Below are 20,862 nucleotides of genomic sequence, written 5' to 3'. Positions count from 1 at the left end.
GATATGATGAAGAATTACACATTTGGTTCAGGAGTTTCAGATGTTTACTTGTACAGACTTGAATAATTCAACGTATCTATCTACAGTATGTGTTATTTTGTGCTAACAAAAGTATTTAGAAGCATGATGACAAGCCTTGGTGGAGCAGTGGGCTAATGCCTCCTTAAGTAACACCAGCTGCCTGCAATTAGTGCAGGTTCGCATCCCACCAGGCTCAAGGTTGACTCAGCCTTCCATCCTTCCGAGGTAGGTAAAATGAGGACCCAGATTGTTGGGGGCAATTAAGCTGACTTTGTAATAATGCCACTTGGGGTGTGTGTGAAAGCCCTAATAAGCAGGCATATACATAGAATGAAGGCTACTGGTAAGCTTGTAAGCCGCCCTGAGTCTTCGGAGAAGGGCGGGATATAAATGGAATTAAAAAAATTTTTTAAAAGTTGACACTGATAAATCTCTAGAAAAGTCAATCATATTGGCCAATCTCTTTGCTTTAAGGAAGTAGTCATAGCTGGTAGGTCTGAGAATTTGTTCTCATGCTGATTGGAAAGACTATTATTAGACAGGTGGACACTTTCTCTTTACTAAACACAAACTTCCAGTCCTCTAAACTGAAAACCCAGGAAGAAACAGTGAACAGTTCTGCTATCATCAGAACTGAAAGCAGGATGCTCAGTAGAATTTTTGAGTATGATCTAAACTTTCCTAGTAATAGATACCATTATTCAGAGTTGTTAGGTTATCAACAATGTCACCTGTGTGTGAAATTGGCAATTAATGAAAAAGTGTTGAAATGCAACACTCATGCTCTTTTGTACAACACTTCAGTGTTGTATACAAGTTTTGGTCTTCCCCATAGACATTACGGGTTCACATTAGAGAATCAGACTGTATGTTTCTATATAGGGTAGAGAGCAGGAGGTAGTCTGAATGTTGATAAATTTTTCTTTGGATGTTTATGAAAATGAGTTTCATCCCTATGGGTCTTCTTAATATCATGGTTTCCAATGTTAGGCAACTGTAATCTCTGCTTTCTTTAACAGATACAAAATTCTGAATGCAAGTGCCATCCCAGAGGGACAATTCATAGATAGCAAGAAGGCTTCTGAGAAACTTCTTGGATCAATTGATGTCGATCATACCCAGTATAAATTTGGCCACACCAAGGTAAGGTGACTGTTTGTCTCAGAAAGACAACATTGTTTATGGGACAATTATTTATTTATTATGCTTTCCCTTCCACACCCGAGGTGTTCTTCAAAGCTGGGCTTCTGGGTCTTCTAGAGGAGATGAGAGATGATAAGCTGGCACAATTGATTACACGTACCCAAGCTATGTGTCGTGGATTCTTAGCAAGATTTGAGTTCAAGAAAATGATGGAACGAAGGTAAAGTTTTGCTATTACAAATAAAATGAGACATACATAAAGAGACACATATAGGGATCACCTTCAATACCCAAAGAGACAACGTATGAACTATGGACCATACTGATGGTCAGAAAACCACTGTAGCATGCACAGCAGACTATAATATATAGTATAGAACATTTAGGAACATTTAGCAATAGTAGATTTGAGAAGTTATGTATGCATGATGTAAGTAGCCATGAAAAATCTCAGGTCCTCGGGACAGTTCATTGTACAGTATGGCAGAAATTATGCATTCAAAAAATATATTTACCATATTTATCTGTGTAGACCTTTTTTCTAAAAATGCACTTAAAAAGATTTGTGAAGTAGAATTAATCTATATTTCTTACATCTTATATTCTTTAACTTACATTAGTGAAAAATTATATAAATGCAATGTAGTATTTCTGTCAAGAAAGCAGAATTCTCTTTGGGTAAATTTAGTGATATCCAAGTGTTGAATGTAAGATTTATTTGTGCCCATCCCATTTTTAAGTCTTTATTTTTGTATTTACTCCTAGAGAAATATAAATTTGGAATTATTTAATATCTGATGAGATGACAGTTGCCCAATATATTGTACAACTAATGCCTTGTCTTGCATTAATTAGATATATTGTACAATATATTGGTCCACAGTCATGAGATTTTAAAATATTTTCAAATCTTGCAACTGACTAGACTGGTGATTAAGCAGAGAGCTTGATTTTATATTAGATATGTATATACCAAATTTCTTCTAAACTTTATCAGTTTTATTTTGCCCTCCTTCCAGAGAATCCGTCTTCACTATTCAGTACAATGTTCGTTCATTCATGAATGTGAAGCACTGGCCTTGGATGAAATTGTACTTCAAGATCAAGCCCCTGCTGAAGAGCGCGGAGTCAGAGAAGGAAATGGCCAACATGAAGGAAGAGTTTGAAAAAGCAAAGGAAGACCTTGCCAAGGCAGAGGCCAAAGTGAAGGAACTAGAGGAAAAAATGGTGTCCCTAACGCAGGAGAAAAATGACTTGCAGCTCCAAGTCCAAGCCGTAAGCATGTTAGATATTAAATATTGTTGTTTGATTAAACAGTCCAATATAGTTTAGCAAGCAGTACTTTGAAGCTTGCAGATGAAACCAGTTTTGGTTGGGATTATTAAGAGATTTCCTCATATTGCTATCTGCATTCAAATTCATATTTACTTATTCTAGGTCTGCAATACTGTAATACACAGTGTTGTAATTAAGAAGTAAATGACCTAACACATAAAGATATGTAAGAACTGTATTGTAATAGGTAGACTATTTTTGTTTTTATATTTAATTAACGAACTACCAATATTCATTAAAGAGACAGTTACAGTTGGGCAGCATCACAAATCAATAAATATTTAATGTATTTTCTGCATCATATTGACTTTCCCAACATACAAGAACAATTTATCTTTGATTTTTGTTCCATTTAATATAAAGAGAGTTGATCCCTGTGTATATTTCTTAGTAAAATGTGACTTGCTCGATTAGAGTAGTGAATTTTGTATAGATGTGAATATTTCAATTAGAAACTTTTTTTTAAAAAAAAAATAACCTATATTTTCTTTCCATAGGAATCTGATGGCTTGGCGGATGCTGAGGAGAGATGTGACCAGCTAATCAAAACCAAAATCCAGCTGGAAGCTAAAATTAAGGAGCTGACTGAGCGGGCTGAAGATGAAGAAGAAATGAATGCTGAGTTGACAGCCAAGAAGAGGAAACTGGAGGACGAATGCTCAGAACTGAAGAAAGACATTGATGATCTTGAGCTGACACTGGCCAAGGTGGAAAAGGAGAAGCATGCTACAGAAAACAAGGTACTGGCCAAAAATATACCAAAATTAAATCACTACCTACTGTTGCCATTTTAGAATACATAGAGCATCTTAACCATGTCTGTTCAACTTCTAAAGGTGAAAAACCTGACCGAAGAGATGGCGGTCTTGGACGAGAATATTGCCAAACTGACCAAGGAGAAGAAAGCCCTGCAAGAGGCCCACCAACAGACCTTGGATGATCTGCAGGCAGAGGAGGACAAAGTGAACACTCTGACCAAAGCAAAGACCAAGCTGGAGCAGCAGGTGGATGACGTAAGTACCCTATCATCTCTGGAGAAGAATTGGACTGAGGTGGAGGTACTGCTGTGATGGGACAATCACTCCCGTCTCTTTTTGTTCAGCTTGAAGGGTCCCTGGAGCAAGAAAAGAAACTTCGCATGGACCTTGAAAGAGCTAAGAGGAAGCTAGAAGGGGATTTGAAGCTATCTCAGGAATCTACAATGGATTTAGAAAATGATAAGCAGCAGCTGGATGAAAAGCTGAAGAAGTAAGTAGTAATGTCTATTTTGATGGACTTTTGTGCTAAATAGAGTTTTCTGATTTAGGCGCTAACTATTATATTTTGTTATAAAAAGGAAAGACTTTGAAATGAGTCAACTCCAGAGCAGGATTGAAGATGAGCAGGCCCTGGGCGCTCAGCTTCAGAAGAAGATCAAGGAGCTGCAGGTTTGTCATGCAATGGTTCCTTCATGAATGGAGAATTAAGCTGTCTGGAAGCCAGTTTCAGGGTTCATGGTTGCCTCTCTTTTTCCAGGCTCGTATTGAGGAATTGGAAGAGGAGATTGAGGCAGAACGGGCATCTCGCGCCAAAGCAGAGAAACAGCGGGCTGATTTCTCCAGGGAACTTGAAGAGATCAGTGAGCGTCTGGAGGAAGCTGGTGGGGCAACTGTAGCTCAGATTGAGATGAACAAGAAACGTGAGGCAGAATTTCAGAAAATGCGCCGGGACCTTGAAGAGGCCACATTGCAGCATGAAGCCACGTCTGCTGCCCTCCGCAAGAAGCACGCAGACAGTGCAGCTGAACTTGGGGAACAAATTGATAACCTGCAGCGAGTGAAGCAGAAGCTGGAGAAGGAGAAGAGTGAACTGAAGATGGAGATTGATGATCTTGCAAGCAATATGGAATCTGTCTCTAAAGCTAAGGTATCCTATAGAAGTGTGGACAATGTCTCTGTTAGTTATAGTCAGGATATAATTAGAATCATTTGATTTATTTAAAAATGTGGGCAAAACAGTTTTCAATAATTCTTATGCATATGTCAGCATTTGCATATATAAAACATAAGGTGCTATAAGTAAGCAATTAACACATACATTGAATCTCCAGATTTTAAAATAATTTTAAAAGATACCCACATTTTACATACGATTTATATTTGTGTGTATTACAACAGATGATACGCTTATCTGCATAATTTTTAAGCTGTGTGTATAAAATTTACAAACTGTACAAAAACAGACATGATTTCTGCTTTGTAATGCACAATGGGCTAAATGTAAGACATGTGAGCATGCCACGTCAGTTGGGAAAATGCCACCTCAATTTTATGCATCTCTCACTGTCTATTGGTTGTAAGAGCTTGGCACTTGATTTTTAAAAACCGCTTTGTAATTAACCATCTTTCTGAAGCAAATTCTGCCACTATACTCTTTGTACACTGTTAAAATTCTAAAAGACAAAAGGTTATCTAGAGATAGTCTAAAACAGAAAGATCTATTTTAGTACTATTGCGAGTTATAAGGTGAATACATTTCCTCCATCCTCCCCTTTCCTTTTTGATTCCAGTGTAATACTGCTAGCATCCGAGGAAGCCAAAGTACATTGGGGAGGGGGTATATTTTATACAGATAAACATTTTATCTTTAAAGAAACATAAAAAGTCTATGCTGGGAACTGTGTGCTCAATATATGAAAGGCCATTTTCTTTCTTTCTTTTGACATTTTACATTTAGGCAAATCTTGAGAAGATAAGCCGTACATTAGAAGACCAGCTCAGTGAGATTAAATCAAAGGACGAAGAACATGTGCGCACAATTAATGACCTCAATGCTCAAAGAGCACGTTTGCAGACAGAAACAGGTAACACAGAAGAACAAATTCTGTTATTCTCTAACATTTTCCCATTATAAACATTATTTCATTTATAATACTTGAATCCTCCTGATTCCTTCCTTCCTTCCTTCCTTCCTTCCTTCCTTCCTTCCTTCCTTCCTTCCTTCCTTCCTTCCTTCCTTCCTTCCTTCCTTCCACCTAGGGAAATTTTCTTGGCCTCATTTTACCTTCTTTCCAGGACTGAGAGTGTGGCTGAAAATCACCCAGCTGGGTTCATACCCAAGGCAGGACTAGAACTCATAGTTGTCCAATTTCTAGCCTAGTTGTCTTTAATCACCACACCAAACTAATTCCCCTCTTGTTTCTATACCTGCTTGAAATTGAAAATAAATCCTACTAATTTCAAGATAACTAATAATATTAGTTATTCTTGCTCTTTGTGACCATTATAAAACTAACTATAATCAAATACCTTTTATTAGGTGAACTGTCCCGCCAAGTAGAGGAAAAAGATGCATTGATATCTCAACTCACAAGAGGCAAACAAGCCTTCACACAGCAGATTGAGGAACTGAAGAGGCATCTTGAGGAAGAAGTGAAGGTGTGAAATTTGTCTATGCATTGCATAAATCTTAGCCCCATCTTTTGGTACTGCAGCACTGTTGTGAATAATGTGTGCCTTGTTTTTATAATTATGTTTTTATATATATTTTAAACTGTTGTTAGACATCCAGCATCATGAATTTGAGATGGCTGACCAAGTAGATGATAGATAGATAGATAGATAGATAGATAGATAGATAGATAGATAGATAGATAGATAGATAGATAGATAGATAGATAGATAGATAGATAATGAATAAGGAACAGCTTTGTAAGTTGGGTATTAGGTAAGTTCAGATATGGAATGAAATATGACACATGAGAATTTAATATATTTGTTTTATATTTTAAAACTGACATTTCCTCTTCAGCAATTTTGTTAATAATAAACTAGACAATGTAAATATATTTCAGACATACTAAGTAAATAGATTAAGAAAACCAGACACATAGTAAATATAAAGCACAGAAAAGGTAAAAACAGAATTCTGAAAATCACTGTTATTAATTTTTTTTATCTCAGGCCAAAAATGCCCTGGCACATGGCTTGCAGTCAGCTCGCCATGACTGTGATTTGCTCCGGGAGCAGTTTGAAGAGGAGCAGGAAGCCAAGGCTGAGCTTCAACGGTCATTGTCTAAAGCCAATAGTGAAGTTGCTCAATGGAGGACCAAATATGAAACAGATGCTATTCAGCGCACAGAAGAGTTAGAGGAAGCCAAGTAAGTGAAAGTCTGTTTGTGTGTGGCACAAATGTGTCTTTGAAACAGAAATTAATGATTTCTGTTAATCATTAATACATAAACATTAAAACATCAAAATACATCTTGTAGATGTGAGGGGAATTTGTCTATATATACATTCGATTATAAAATGTGTCTGCATGTAAGTGATGAGGTCAAGTTTTGTGCTTCCATCAGAGTAATGGGCACAAATGGCATTATTGCACACGATAACATGAAAGAAGGCTCTTACACCAGTGTGTTGAGATATTATGATCCCAGGCCTCCCTAAATATTGTCTATAATTATATTCTATCAGGAAAAAACTTGCTCAGCGTCTGCAGGAAGCTGAGGAACATGTAGAAGCTGTGAATTCCAAATGTGCTTCCCTGGAGAAGACCAAGCAGAGGTTGCTGAATGAAGTGGAGGACCTGATGATTGATGTGGAAAGGTCCAATGCAGCTTGTGCAGCTCTAGATAAGAAACAGAAGAACTTTGATAAGGTATTTGGCTCCTGATGATTAAAAAAGAACACTTCGCACCAAGACGTTGGGCTGATTAAATTTATTATTTTATTTCTTTATCAAATTTGTATGACACTGATGACTCATTGACCCTTTACAGATTCTGGCAGACTGGAAACAGAAATTTGAGGAAGCTCAGTCTGAACTGGAAGCTTCCCAGAAAGAGTCTCGGTCTCTGAGCACAGAGCTCTTCAAGATGAAGAATGCATATGAAGAATCCTTGGATCACCTGGAAACTCTGAAGCGCGAGAACAAGAATCTCCAGCGTAAGCTGTTTTTCTTCTAGTCATGAATAGAACTACGAATCTATTAACTGGAAGAGCTAAGAAAAGAAATCAGATGATGCAGAAATGCCTCTGAGTTATTTTGTTGTTTGAGGCAAATAATGTACCTCATTTAAGGTGACCATGGATGTTCATATTATTTTAACACCCAATGCAGAAAATCCCTTCAAGTGTTTTTCTTCTCTAAAGTAGTAAAAAAGATCATAGCAACAGAAATTAGCTGATGTTTCACAATATTAAAATAAACATGTCCTATATAGTTGAAACATCTTCATACTGTCCTTTAACCCAAGGCTGGAATAGGCATGCATATATATTATTATTATGTATGCTCTTGGTTGATGTGGCCAAACAGAGTCATTTTTTGTCTTGTTTAATTTATAAAACCCTTTTGATAATTATTTGTTATGAGAAAGCAAATGTAAACTTTGCTTTATGCCAATGACATAACAATACTGAACAATTCAAATATTAATCATATTTACCCCCATAAACTGAAGAGCAAGGATGATTCATGAAAATTGCCAACTCTGTCCATATTTTCTTATTTTTTTCTCTTGTGTGAAATTAACAGAGGAGATATCTGACCTAACGGAACAGGTTGCTGAGGGAGGAAAGGCCATCCATGAACTTGAAAAAGTGAAGAAGCAGATTGAACAGGAGAAGGGTGAACTCCAGGCTTCCTTAGAAGAGGCTGAGGTAATCAGCTCATCATTCACAGAAAAGCAACAAACATTTTAAATAATTAAACAGGATTCTTAAAAGACTGTAAAAAAATAAATGGACACTTACCAGATCAGCACAAAAGCCCATTTACCCTACTAGTTTGTTGACCAGCAGGAAGTCTAAATCAGATCATGAAAGTCCTTTGCAGTTCTTGGCTTCCAGAAAATTCTATGCAGTATCGTACTGACTCCCAATCTGGAAACACCATGACAAGCAGACAGTAATTGGTCTATTATCACAATATTTAGTAGCATGCATCCATATGCTAATTATTTTTTTTTCTAAGAATAAAAATTTCATTTTTATTTTTTTAAAATTTTCTGAAAATAGATTAATTGGATGAATCTTAATTCTGTTCAGGATCATGCAAAAGCAACCGTCTGAATCCATTATTCTCCAGGGAACATGTACTTTTGGAAATTCCTATTGGTAACAGCGTTCCGTGCGCCTTTGGCATCTAGTCATGCCGGCCACATGACCACGGAGACGTCCTCGGACAAACGCTGGCTCTTCGGCTTTGAAACGGAGATGAGCATTGGCCCCTAGAGTCGGAAACGACTAGCACGCATGTGCAGGGGAACCTTTACCTTTATTGCATGGCTATATAAATTTATCTTTTATGCTTTAAGGCCTCACTGGAACACGAAGAGGGCAAACTCCTGCGCATCCAACTTGAGCTCAACCAGGTGAAATCTGACATTGACAGAAGAATTGCAGAGAAGGATGAAGAAATTGAACAGCTGAAGAGGAACCACCTGAGAGTGGTAGAGTCCATGCAGAGCACGCTGGACGCTGAGATTAGGAGCAGGAATGATGCCCTGAGGCTTAAGAAGAAGATGGAGGGAGATCTGAATGAAATGGAGATTCAACTGAGCCATGCCAACCGTCAAGCTGCTGATGCACAAAAGAACCTCAGGAACACACAAGGACAGCTCAAGGTACATAATTACTTCTGTGTTTTATGCATGTAGTTATTATGTTTGTTTGCCGCCCATCTCACCACAGGGCCACTCTGGGTGACTTACCACATTAAAAACAATAAAACCACAAAAATAACTATTTCTAGTAAAAATACAAATTGTAATTTTAATTAAAAGATGGGGAGGCATGGAGCGGGATGCACAGAGTGGGGAGTGGGGAATCATCTATTAGTCCATCAACTGCCTCCAGCATGATATTCAAGAAAGAGTTGCATTTTTTTTCTTGTATTACAAACATTCCCCAAGACAAATATTGCCACATCCTGTTTTAGGATACTCAAATACATTTGGATGATGCTTTGAGAAGCCAGGATGATCTGAAGGAGCAAGTGGCCATGATTGAGCGCAGAGCAAACCTGATGCAGGCTGAGATTGAGGAGCTCCGGGCAGCTCTGGAACAGACAGAGAGGGCCAGAAAAGTGGCTGAACAGGAGCTTCTGGATGCCAGTGAACGTGTGCAGCTCCTCCATACCCAGGTAAGTAAGCAATCATAACATTGATGACTTCATTAATGTAAGAAAGCAATCATGCAAACTAAATATGAACTAGTAGAGGTTTATACAATCTTTTTAAAAGAATGATGTGATGTAGATTCCCATGAGACCTTCATATATACATTTGCTATTTATCTGAAACTTTTGCGTGTTGCTCTTTAATTGGAAAACACAGTGAAGTAGTAAAGAGTGAAAAGCATCTCCACATCAAAGCTTGCATTTTAAAAAGAATAACTAAAGAAGATAATCAGTGAAGATAAAACCAGAAATTAAGCACATTTGGCACCAGTTATTAATATTTATATAATAAATCTCAGCCCTGCCAGACTGAATGCAGTTGGTTCTACCCACAGCAGAATCAGTGGAGGCACTGTTCTGCCACATCAGGTTCTTGTAGGGAGGAGACAATAAAGCAGGGCTAGTCTCATCATATAATAGCATAGTTTGTGTAGTGTATTTTTAATAACTGTAAATATGTTTACCAATTTTTTTTACAAAAGAATAGGAATCCAAATGATGGAAGTTGGCCTTGTTGCTTTACAAAATGTCTGTTCCCCCCCCAAAACAGAATACCAGTTTGATCAATACCAAGAAGAAGCTGGAAACAGATATTTCCCAATTCCAGTCTGAAATGGAGGAATCTATTCAGGAGGCACGCAATGCAGAAGACAAGGCCAAGAAAGCCATCACAGATGTGAGTTGGACCATTTTTCCTTTAAAACTGTTTAAAATTGGCCCGAATGGCCTTCTGAATTGTAGTTATTTCTCTGTAAATAGGCAGCCATGATGGCAGAAGAACTGAAGAAGGAACAAGACACCAGTGCCCACTTGGAGAGGATGAAGAAAAATCTAGAGCAGAGTGTGAAGGATCTGCAGCACCGTCTTGATGAGGCAGAACAGCTGGCAATGAAGGGTGGCAAGAAGCAGCTCCAAAAATTGGAGCACAGAGTATGTATTCCTTGTATGCACCTTCATGGATTTCTAACCGTATAATAAGGCTTATTGATGGAAGGGCTAAATATTTATTGTATTCCAGGTGCGTGAACTGGAAGCTGAAGTTGAGAATGAGCAGAAGCGTAGTGCTGATGCCATCAAAGGTGTTCGTAAATATGAGAGACGAGTGAAGGAGCTGACTTACCAGGTGACTTACCTTTGAAGGATGATCAGTATTCATATCTATCTATCTATCCATATCTCTCTCTCATCTGTATCTATAATTTATAATCTAAATAATCCCTATCTCTATTTCTTTTTCTCTCCTGTCTCTGTCTCTATCAATATCTATGAATCACTCTGTCCCTCTCTCTTTCATCTATCTATCTATCTATCTATCTATCTATCTATCTATCTATCTATCTATCTATCTATCTATCTATCTATTATCTATCTATCTATCTATCTATCTATCTATCTATCTATCTATCTATCTATCTTCATCATCATCATCATCATCATCTATATTCTCATAATGTTGTGTTTTTTTCTACTTTGTTTAGTCTGAGGAAGACAGGAAGAATGTTCTGAGACTCCAGGATCTGGTGGACAAATTGCAAATGAAAGTGAAAGCATATAAGAGGCAATCTGAAGAAGCTGTAAGTATTTTTCTGAAGTTGGAGTTGCTTGAACTAGAATTGTGAAGGAGAATACTAAAGAAGGAGTAACGTTTTTGAACTGGTCATTACAAACCAAATTAACCTTCATATGGTGCAGTGAATTGAGGGACATAAAGCATAGAAACAAATGAAGGTTATTATCACTAATTGAAGAAGGAGATGTAGAAGGCAAAAGAAACTTGCACTAATAACTCATTTTATATGAAAATAATGTGTGTGTGTGTGTGTGTGTGTGTGTGTGTGTTTTACATTCTAATTTTTATATGAACATGCATGTTTTTCACTAAATGCTAAGGATATTAATCCCGATCAGGATGGAGTATATTAATAGAGGAGAATATTTGGCTCTCTGAGTTTGTTTTCTTGCAGACATTTCATTACCCAAACTAGGTAACATTATCAGAGCTAGACTAGCATAGATCAGGGCTTTTCAACCAGTGGTATGGATACCACCTGTGGTACATTGGCACCTGGCAGGTGGTACGCAACCATCCTAGAAAAAGTGGTAGCAGGGGAGGGGAATGAGCTGAACTGGTGGCAACACCACACAAGCCTGAGCGAGAGATAGCTGGAGCTGCAGGGCTGTCAGGGGTCAACGGAAGAACCAGGATCAGCGCTTCTTCGGGGCTGTCAGGGCTCAGTGGAAGCACCAGGATCAGTGCCAGGCTCCAGCTGGAGCTTGATGCTAATTCTCACACTTCTGAGCCCAGAAGAAGCGCTGATCAACTGGAATGTTGCAGCATCTCTAGAGTCTTGTGATTTACATTCAGATGCTTGGCAACTGATTCATATTTATGATGGTCACAGTGTCTCAGGGTCATGTGAAGTGACCAAAGCCTGCTGTAAGAACCCAGAAGAGGGGGGGGGAATAAAAACCAAACACCCCCACCCCACCCCCACTGCCAATCCTCAACAGAAATGCTCACAACAATGAAAACCTCAGACAGGAGGAAGAGTGCTGCTGGGCGGGCAGGCAGGTGTCTTGCTCGGCTGTGGCTTGAGGCACTCTTTTCCAGTGCCATTGTAATTTGAACAGTCACTAAGTGAACTGTTATAAGTCAAGGACTACCTGTACTTCATCACTTTTTTCTTTTTTCTTTTTTTTGGTCAGCATGTTTTTGACACCTTGCTAAGCAACTGGTGGTACTTGGATATTGCCATATCCTAAAAGTGGTACAATGGGTGAAAAGGTTGAAAAGCCCTGGCAAGGCTAAAGATCTGAAATCTTATCTCTCAGGAACCATTTGGGCCATTTGCCTTGGCCTTGCCTCCTGACAGTTAAGACAGTGGTTTGCTAATTTATACTGCCATCATCTCTCTACTAGGGCAGCAGTTCTTAAACTGTTTGACACAATTACTTTCTTCCCAGTTTTGAATAATGTTGTTTCCACCTCCCCCACAGAAAACAGACTGTGTTGCTTTACACAAGCGTTCCAGCAGGGGAAGTTCCAAACTGGACTTTTCACTCACAAGCTTACAAATTGCTCCATTAAGCCAAAATATGTCCAAATTTTGCCATTGGGAGTAAGCCCCTGTTATAGGGAATGCCTAACTTGGCATCTTCTCCTTAATCCTAGTGTGTATGTTAGAAAACGGACGCGGTGGCTCAGTGGGTTAGGACGCTGAGCTTGTCGATCAGAAGGTCGGCAGTTTGGCGGGTCGAATCCCGAGTGCCGCGTAACAGAGTGAGTGCCTGTTACTCGTCCCAGCTTCTGTCAACCTAGCAGTTCGAAAGCACGTAAAAATGCAAGTAGAAAAATAGGGACCACTACGGTGGGAAGGTAACAGTGTTCCGTGCGCCTTTGGCGTCTAGTCATGCTGGCCACATGACCACGGAGACGTCCTCGGACAAGCGCTGGCTCTTCGGCTTTGAAACGGAGATGTGCACCGGCCCCTAGAGTCGGAAACGACTAGCACGCATGTGCGGGGGAACCTTTACCTTTACCTTTATGTTAGAAAGGGTTCTCAATGTATGTGCTGCTTTTTTTTGGCAATTAAAAAAAATGAAAAATAAGTAATCATAGACCTTATAATATTGAAAGGGACATTGGATGTCTTCTAATTCTTGCATTTATATACACTAGCTACTTCCTGATAGACAGCAAGAATCCAGTTTATAATTCCAGTATATGTTTAATGCTAATGAAATCCAAGAAACACTATAATTAGGCAAAGATTAATACATTCTGAAGGACCATTTTTTTAAGAATGTTTATATATTCTTTAAAAAGTATTCTAAAAATATATCTAAGTGGGAAAATATTTTCCATCTTTTTAAACTCTGCTTTTTACCTTACCTTTAAAATAATCTATTATTGGGGGGTGGGGAGGATTAAAATATCTACACAGCATTTTTTGATTGGTAGCTTTAGGAGCTTTTCATCCTGATGGGATACAAGGGAACAACTTCCTGCTGCTATTTGGCAAGAAACAGAAGAAAAAGATTCACTTGACAGAAAGAAAATCTGAGGAGATATTTGGAGCTATTTGGTTATACCTACATTTACTTCCTCTTTAAAAAAACAATTGTACTATCTAAATATCTAAATATTTGTCAATGTTTGTCAAGAAATGGAAAATAATAATTATTAATTTGAATAATGATTTTAGGAGGAACAATCGAACGTGAACCTTTCCAAGTTCCGCAAGATTCAGCATGAGCTGGAAGAAGCTGAGGAACGGGCTGACATTGCTGAGTCCCAGGTGAACAAACTCAGGGTGAAGACTCGAGAAGTGCATAAGAAGGTGGTTGTAAGCGAAGAATAAACTCACCTGAAAACAGCAAAGTGACCAAAGAGAAGCGCAAAATGTGAAGCTCTTTGTCACTCCTTGTAATTACTGTTTATTTTGCCTCAATTTATAGAAAATAAAGATTATAGCAATTGGAAACACCACTTTCCGTGATTTATTTTCCTATTATTAAGTCTGCGGGTACATCTTTTTCATGTCTTAATAAAAATGAATTTCCCAACACATAGAAGGGAAAAATGTGCTTTAAGGCTACAGACAGTAAAGAAGATGGCTTTGATAAAGATATGCAAAAACCTTTACCTCAGCAAAAGAGGCTGAAGCATTCTTTTTTTAATTCAGAACAATGAGATCCAACAATTATCCAACTCAGGCAGCTTCCCCCTTAATTCACTGAACTGTAAGGAGAAGGGACAGCATAATCAAACTTGCAAGATTCTGTTACAGACAGTCTCAGTAATTGTTTTAGCCTTTCTACAGAGCTGACAAAAATATATATTATTCTATAGGTTTGTTATAGGAGGTAAATACTATAGCTCTTCAAAGAAGAGATTGCTTCGCTGTAAGATTAATGGTTTAAAAAGCACTAGATTTGTTTCTTAATATATAAATGTTTCAAGCTGGCTTAAATTGATTACCTTTCTTTTAAATCACTTCATCTAAAAAGATCTTACATTATCAGGTGTCTAGCACAGCTGGTCCAGCATTCTATGCCAAACATTGTATGTGGGGTGTCAATGCATAGGCAGAAGTAAAGAAGTGCAAAGTAATATCAGAGCTTTCCAGGACACTCCATTACAAATCTCAAAGTAGTTATTTTAGAACAATAACAAGAAATCTTTAGCAGTACAATTGAGTGAGAGATTGCTGAACTAACACACCCAAAACTTTCAGGCAATCTTAACAAACCTCAATAAGTAGAATACATATTACATTTAATATATTACACTCTTAACTGATAATGTTCTTATAATACACCTGTAAGTCCTTGACTTATGACAGTTTGCTTAATGAGCGTTTGAAGTTACAACGGCACTGAAAAAAGTGACTTATGACCATTTTTCACACTTATGACCATCACAACATTCCCATGATCATGTGATTTACATTCAGATGTTTGGTAACTGCTTCATACTCATGAGGTTCGCAGTGTCCCCGGGGTCACCTTTGGCCACCTTCTGACCAGCAAAGTCAATGGGGAAACCAGATTCACTTAACAACCTCATTACTAATTTAACAACTGCAAAGATTCACTTAACAAATGTGGCAAGAACCTATGTAAAATGGGGCAAAATTCACCTAACAAATTTCTCACTTAAATTTTGGGTTCAATTGTTGTCCTAAGTTGAAGACTACCTGTATGTCTCACATATAATCTACATAATCACCCTAACTTTTCTTCCCTTTCCACCCTGTGCCATCCCAGTTTAAATCTTACATCAGTTTACTCATTCCATGGATCTGATGAAGTGAGCTGCAATTCATGAAATCTTCTGATTTAGTCTGAAGAGATGCTACCAAATTCCTCCTCACTTTCGATTATATGAACTATCACAGGTGGTGCTGCAATACTGGAGACATTGTGGCTTAATCAAGAATGAATTGTCTGAGAATATATATTCAAAAGAGTTAGTTTAAAGTTTACATTCAAAATATTCATAGGCATGAATAGATTTATAAAAGCAATCCTAAATTCTAAAATGAAAACATTACAAGCAATAGTGTAATGTAATTAGGAAGCATATGTAGGAAGAAATCTGGTGATGAAGAGATAGAAGACAGAATCTGCATATGCAAGAAATCAAAAGGAGATTCTGAGGGATGTTTCGACCAAAGACTGAGATTATTGTAGAGAAAATAGGAGGTTAACATGCTACTAGTTATCTTTTGATGGGTCTAGGACAATTTGCCATGGACAACGTGCCATGGACAACTTGCCACAGGACAATTCAATGTTATATTAATCATTTCATTCAGTTACTTGTATTATTGGTGACCACATTTTCATGAAAATTATTGTATTTCTGGATTGACTTTCTTTATTTTATTATTATTGGCCACAGTTCTGTTGAATTTAGTTTAACCTTTGTATTTGTTGAATTGTCCTGTGATGAATTGTCCCACAGCCAGTTGGCCATAGTGGCTTGGCTGTGGCAAATTGAATGTCCATCTTTTATCCTTTTATATATAAGTGACATTTCCCCAAACATTTTCTAGAATAAGAACAAGAGAATAGGATTCAAATAATCAGATGCTTTGCATGTACTGTAGAGTTCTTTTCTTAGATTTATTGAACCTTTGTGACCATGCCATAGACTTCTCAGTTACCTTTTGCAGAGAACAGTTCCCAAAATAAGAGAAGGCTCCCTCTCTAAAATTATGCTCATGTATTTGAAATCATTGCCAGAGTAGACAACCAGAAAGAATTGTGAGTTCAAAAGTCACAATGACACTTCATCTGAACACATGTTTTCTATAGATTTAAGTTGTCTTCTAATATTGTTCTATGATTGGAGAAAGAATGGTTAGAAGATAAATGTATTATTGTAAATTTTATTTATTTATCTAGCCACCCATAACACAAATAAAATGCAGGAAACGTATTGTAAAACAAGAATAAAAACACATAGCAGCTGGGTACAATCTAATCTGTCATCCATACAACCAGGAGGCAGGCTGTGACCCACATCCAAGGTCCTCAGCTTGTGCACTAAGGCAGGTTCTCAAGGCCTTATGCAAGGCCAATAGGGATGGGGCCAATCTAATCTCAGGGGGAAGGATGTTCCCATGACAGAAAAGGCTGTCCCTCTGGAGTGTCCCTCAGCTGACTTTCCCTAGCTGACAGTATCCTAGCTGTCAGCATCCTGTTCCTGTCAGATTGGATAGAATGGGTGGAAACAACTGGGGAGAGAAAGTCCTGCAAGTAGACCACTCCTAAGTCATGAAGGATTTCAGTGGTGACATCTAGGACCTTGAACTGCAACCAGAAGCACACCCAGAAAAATATTCTTCAAGGGCAGTCCCATGCAAAGTGCATTATACAGGAGTCCAATAAGCAACACTGCCAATAGTGGGCTTATTCATCCTGCCTGTTGCCCTATTGCAGTTATGACAAACCTTTTGGGCTTGGCATACCAGAAATTCAGAAAATGCCTTACTTCTTTCTAGTAGCATGTCTCTCTCATGCATACTCAAATATAAGAGAAACGATTCTCATGAATGAAGGCAAATATACATGTCCCAGGATAATGCTGCAGGATCCAATGTGGTTTGGTCACTGGGACCAGAGATTCAGAGTTTTCAGACTCATGTTGGAGATCATTTTTAGGGGCTCCTACAACAATTCTCTACTTGTGGGATCCTTAGTGCTCTCTGTGCTTGCTTGGTTGCTTTCTTGCAGACATTTCATTATCCAACTTGTTAATGAATGAAACATCTGCAAGAAAACACCCAAGCTCAGAGCGCTCCAAGTTTATTACTGTGCTACAAATAATCTTCTATCAATTCTCTACTCCTTCCCCCATCTAGGTCACCATGAATGCCTTCTATTTTAGCTGGATCACTTCTTTACAAGCTAAAGTTAGCAGTTCATTGACTTTTTTACAGAGAGGAGAGTATACTTGAGACAGTATAATGCTTTCTTTTGTCTAAGAGTTCCTAAGATCTTTCTTTTCCTATTAGTATTTTGAAAAGCACTGTGGCTAACCGAGGTTGTTAGTTCAAAACCAGCAAAATATCTTTTGTTTAAATTACTATTCCCTTCATTCACTTGGCTTACTCATGCTAGTTGAGGCCTTTGAAGAAGTGCAGGGTTTTAACTTAACTCAGGGGACAGGAGAAATGTTGAAATGCTGAAACCCTGCACTTGATTTTTTTTTAAAAAAGGCATTAAGTAGCTAGGAAAAGTTAAGTAGGTGAAAGAAAAGAAGTGTGTGTGTGTGTGTGTGTGTGTGTATGCTATTCTTTTTGATGGGTTTTGAACTATCAACTATGGGCATGTGCTGAGGTATGTATGTGTATAAAAAAAAATAAAAAGATGGCAGCTGTTAGATGAGAAGAAAGAACTTCTATTTCTTTTTTGAATGCCAAATTACAGTTTTCAAAAGGGATAGTTTCTCATCTCTACCAAGGCCATTCTCTTATGGTGAAAATGTAAAGTTGTATTTTCAAGACCGCCATTTAGCAAACCATTTTGAGTAATAAATAGTTTAGGTGAAAAGGCTAGTTTTCTAAAGAAAATAAAAGGAATACAATTTGTATGATGCTCCATATATATTTGAACAATCAGAAAATCCCTTTGTTATTAATTGTAAAGAGATCAGACCTGAGAAGAACATTAGTGTAATACTGTCCTACACCAGCTGAATTTCTGGTCCTCAGCTTTCAGATTCTTGGAATGCCAAACACTTCTGTAAATTAAGTTTGCGCCAAACATGTAATGTGATTCCACAAATTTTCCCTAAGGTCCCATCAGTCAAAGTCAGAGTCACCCTGCCAAAAAGGGCAGTTACTTCGGATGACAGCTAGAGAGAAATCTTGGACTTCTTTTGTGTCCTTAACTGGGTCAAAAGTAATGGCCCCTAGTTAAGGAAATATATTTCTGAAATCTTTCTAGGACCCAGAACTTTTATGGTTTGTTATGTTTACTGCAGACATGAAGGAAAGCAATGTTCTGAAGATGGGGAATTTTTTCAAACAGTACATAATCTCAAACACGTACCAGGTTAACCTTCTTTAATTTTGAGACTATAGCTATAGTTGCTCATTGAGAAACATCAGACTTATGGAATACATTAATGTCCATCAAAATGTACTCTCCTCTTTTTACATAGCATTTTCCCTTAGTCTGCTTTCTTTCTTTCTTTCTTTCTTTCTTTCTTTCTTTCTTTCTTTCTTTCTTTCTTTCTTTCTTTCTTTCTTTCTTTCTTTCATAAATGAAGCAAAAATATTTTTTGTATTAGTTCAAGACACTTTTTCTGGTGTTTCCTTTATTTTTCCCCACATGCTTTTGTAGGCCATTCACACTTACTATTTTAATGCTGGTGTTCTTTAATCTGTCACTATAACTTTGCTGTAGGGCCAGTTTTTCTTTTATCTTCATTTCATGTGTCCTGTCTTCATGTTCCCTTCTACCTGTATTTATAACAAGGTCCATCTTTTTAATGTTTAATATTTTTGCTAGCCGCCTGCTCCTTTTCCAGGAACATACACTTCCAATCCAGTGCTGGAGGTCCCTCAATTCAGTCTCTTGTCTCTAAATTACACTTTATAAAGATCAGGAATGATTTCTTGCAATGTTTCAACTGATAACAGAATCCACAATCCAGTCCCCTTGTCAAATTATTTATAGACAGATGGTGTTGATATGTCTAATTATATCTTTTTGCGTCAAATATGTATGAGAATCTTGCTAAGAGTTGCTAAGATTACTGAAACAGTTTTGACCTTAGAAAGAAGAGGAGGGTTCTGTGCATGCAAATCACTTCATATATAAGTAGACTTGGGACCAGCCTCTTAGGTCCTTGCACCAACAGCTTAAAGGTAAGAGGGTGTAAAAGGAATAGGAACTCACCCTAATTCTTCACATCTCAACTCATTCCTGTTGGTTTTGGCACAACTGAACAGAGCTGCCTATATCACTAGGGAATTAAAATCTACTTCATCCATTTAAGCTACATACTGGACATTTTGTACAGAATCTATCATTTTTACTTTGCAGTAACTGGCCAGCTCGAGTCTGCATTTAAATCCATAGTACCACACAAGGTAAGATACTGATTGATTACATTGCTGGGGACAGCCAGTTTCATAAATACTAGAGACTGATATGCATGCAATTCAGGGAGGAAAATGCTTCCTTTAGGTTGTGTACTGTGTATACTATGTCATAGATTGCATTGAGGCTGCATTCCATTACAAGTCAAGTAAGGTAGTGACCTTAAAGATACTGGTACCAAACTTTCTAAAGGGCTATCTGCATTTCTACAAAGCCATTGATCAACTCCACAAAGCACCTCCATGATGGAGGTCCAAAGTCTGGATCTTGATAAGATTTAACATGCAGATGCATGAAATCATTTGAAGGATATGGAATGTACAAAAAAATTTCACTTGAAATTTCCCTTAAGACCCTATTTGTGCTGAAAATTAACTATGGTGAGCAATAACATCTCAAGAGGAAATACAGAATTCTTTTAAAGTGTTTTCCATTGTTGGACTACTGTTGACCCACCAGATGGAAATAATAGTATAATAACAATTCAAATATGTTTCAAATTCCAATAGTTCAGACATTCTACTTTAGCCAAGCAGGCTGCAACACCCAAATTTAAGTGAACTTCCAGAGACAGAAACTTAAGTCTGTTGAATTGGACTCTAATAAATTTCAAAGTCCAATTGTTTATGCATGACACCAATGGAAAACAGTAAATAATTTAATAATAATCTAAATATGGAGACTAATAAGATAAACTAAACTTTTGTAACAATTAGGACATTTCATTTAAAAAAAACTCTGTCCAAATGAGCATTGTCAAGATAGATTATATTATGCTTATTTCTTAAATTTAGTATCTCTGTTTTAATACGTTTCCATATTTTTCTTACCTAAATGTTTCAAGTGTATATTTATTTGGTTAATTTATATTCTGTCTTTCAATTACCTTGGCAATTCAAAATTACAAGCAAAATTTATATTCATCAAGTAATTTGTTGGATGAATTCTAGCTGCTCTTTCAGCACCAGGAGCTTATATAATCCAATGTCATGGATAATGGAACCTATCTCGTGGTTATGAAAAGATTTATGATATGAAATTCAATATTTCTATAAACAGTAAAGTCTTCTACTTCCATAT

The 20,862-nt window shown here is 37.5% G+C and overlaps 1 protein-coding gene across 1 annotated transcript in view; it reads left to right on the top strand.

Moving 5' to 3' along the window:
• LOC308662870 (uncharacterized protein) overlaps window positions 1–14,024 on the top strand; it is a gene marked incomplete at both ends in the record, with an annotated part of 50,061 nt that extends 36,037 nt beyond the window's left edge. Inside the window, 21 exons of the mRNA XM_081319013.1 lie at window positions 1,041–1,164; window positions 1,248–1,384; window positions 2,184–2,439; window positions 2,997–3,239; window positions 3,336–3,512; window positions 3,602–3,747; window positions 3,836–3,926; window positions 4,015–4,404; window positions 5,215–5,341; window positions 5,797–5,915; window positions 6,441–6,637; window positions 6,957–7,140; window positions 7,262–7,427; window positions 8,020–8,144; window positions 8,801–9,109; window positions 9,424–9,627; window positions 10,214–10,339; window positions 10,423–10,593; window positions 10,682–10,786; window positions 11,142–11,237; window positions 13,869–14,024. Of these exons, the coding sequence (XP_081175139.1) occupies window positions 1,041–1,164; window positions 1,248–1,384; window positions 2,184–2,439; window positions 2,997–3,239; window positions 3,336–3,512; window positions 3,602–3,747; window positions 3,836–3,926; window positions 4,015–4,404; window positions 5,215–5,341; window positions 5,797–5,915; window positions 6,441–6,637; window positions 6,957–7,140; window positions 7,262–7,427; window positions 8,020–8,144; window positions 8,801–9,109; window positions 9,424–9,627; window positions 10,214–10,339; window positions 10,423–10,593; window positions 10,682–10,786; window positions 11,142–11,237; window positions 13,869–14,024 (3,649 nt within the window). The remainder of the gene's footprint in view (window positions 1–1,040; window positions 1,165–1,247; window positions 1,385–2,183; window positions 2,440–2,996; window positions 3,240–3,335; window positions 3,513–3,601; window positions 3,748–3,835; window positions 3,927–4,014; window positions 4,405–5,214; window positions 5,342–5,796; window positions 5,916–6,440; window positions 6,638–6,956; window positions 7,141–7,261; window positions 7,428–8,019; window positions 8,145–8,800; window positions 9,110–9,423; window positions 9,628–10,213; window positions 10,340–10,422; window positions 10,594–10,681; window positions 10,787–11,141; window positions 11,238–13,868) is intronic.
• Between the last annotated feature and the right edge of the window lie 6,838 nt (window positions 14,025–20,862).

This window comes from Vipera berus (assembly GCF_964194415.1).
Source record: "Vipera berus genome assembly, chromosome: 2".
Lineage (NCBI taxonomy): Eukaryota > Metazoa > Chordata > Lepidosauria > Squamata > Viperidae > Vipera > Vipera berus.
This window is presented reverse-complemented; position numbering and strand designations above follow the sequence as displayed.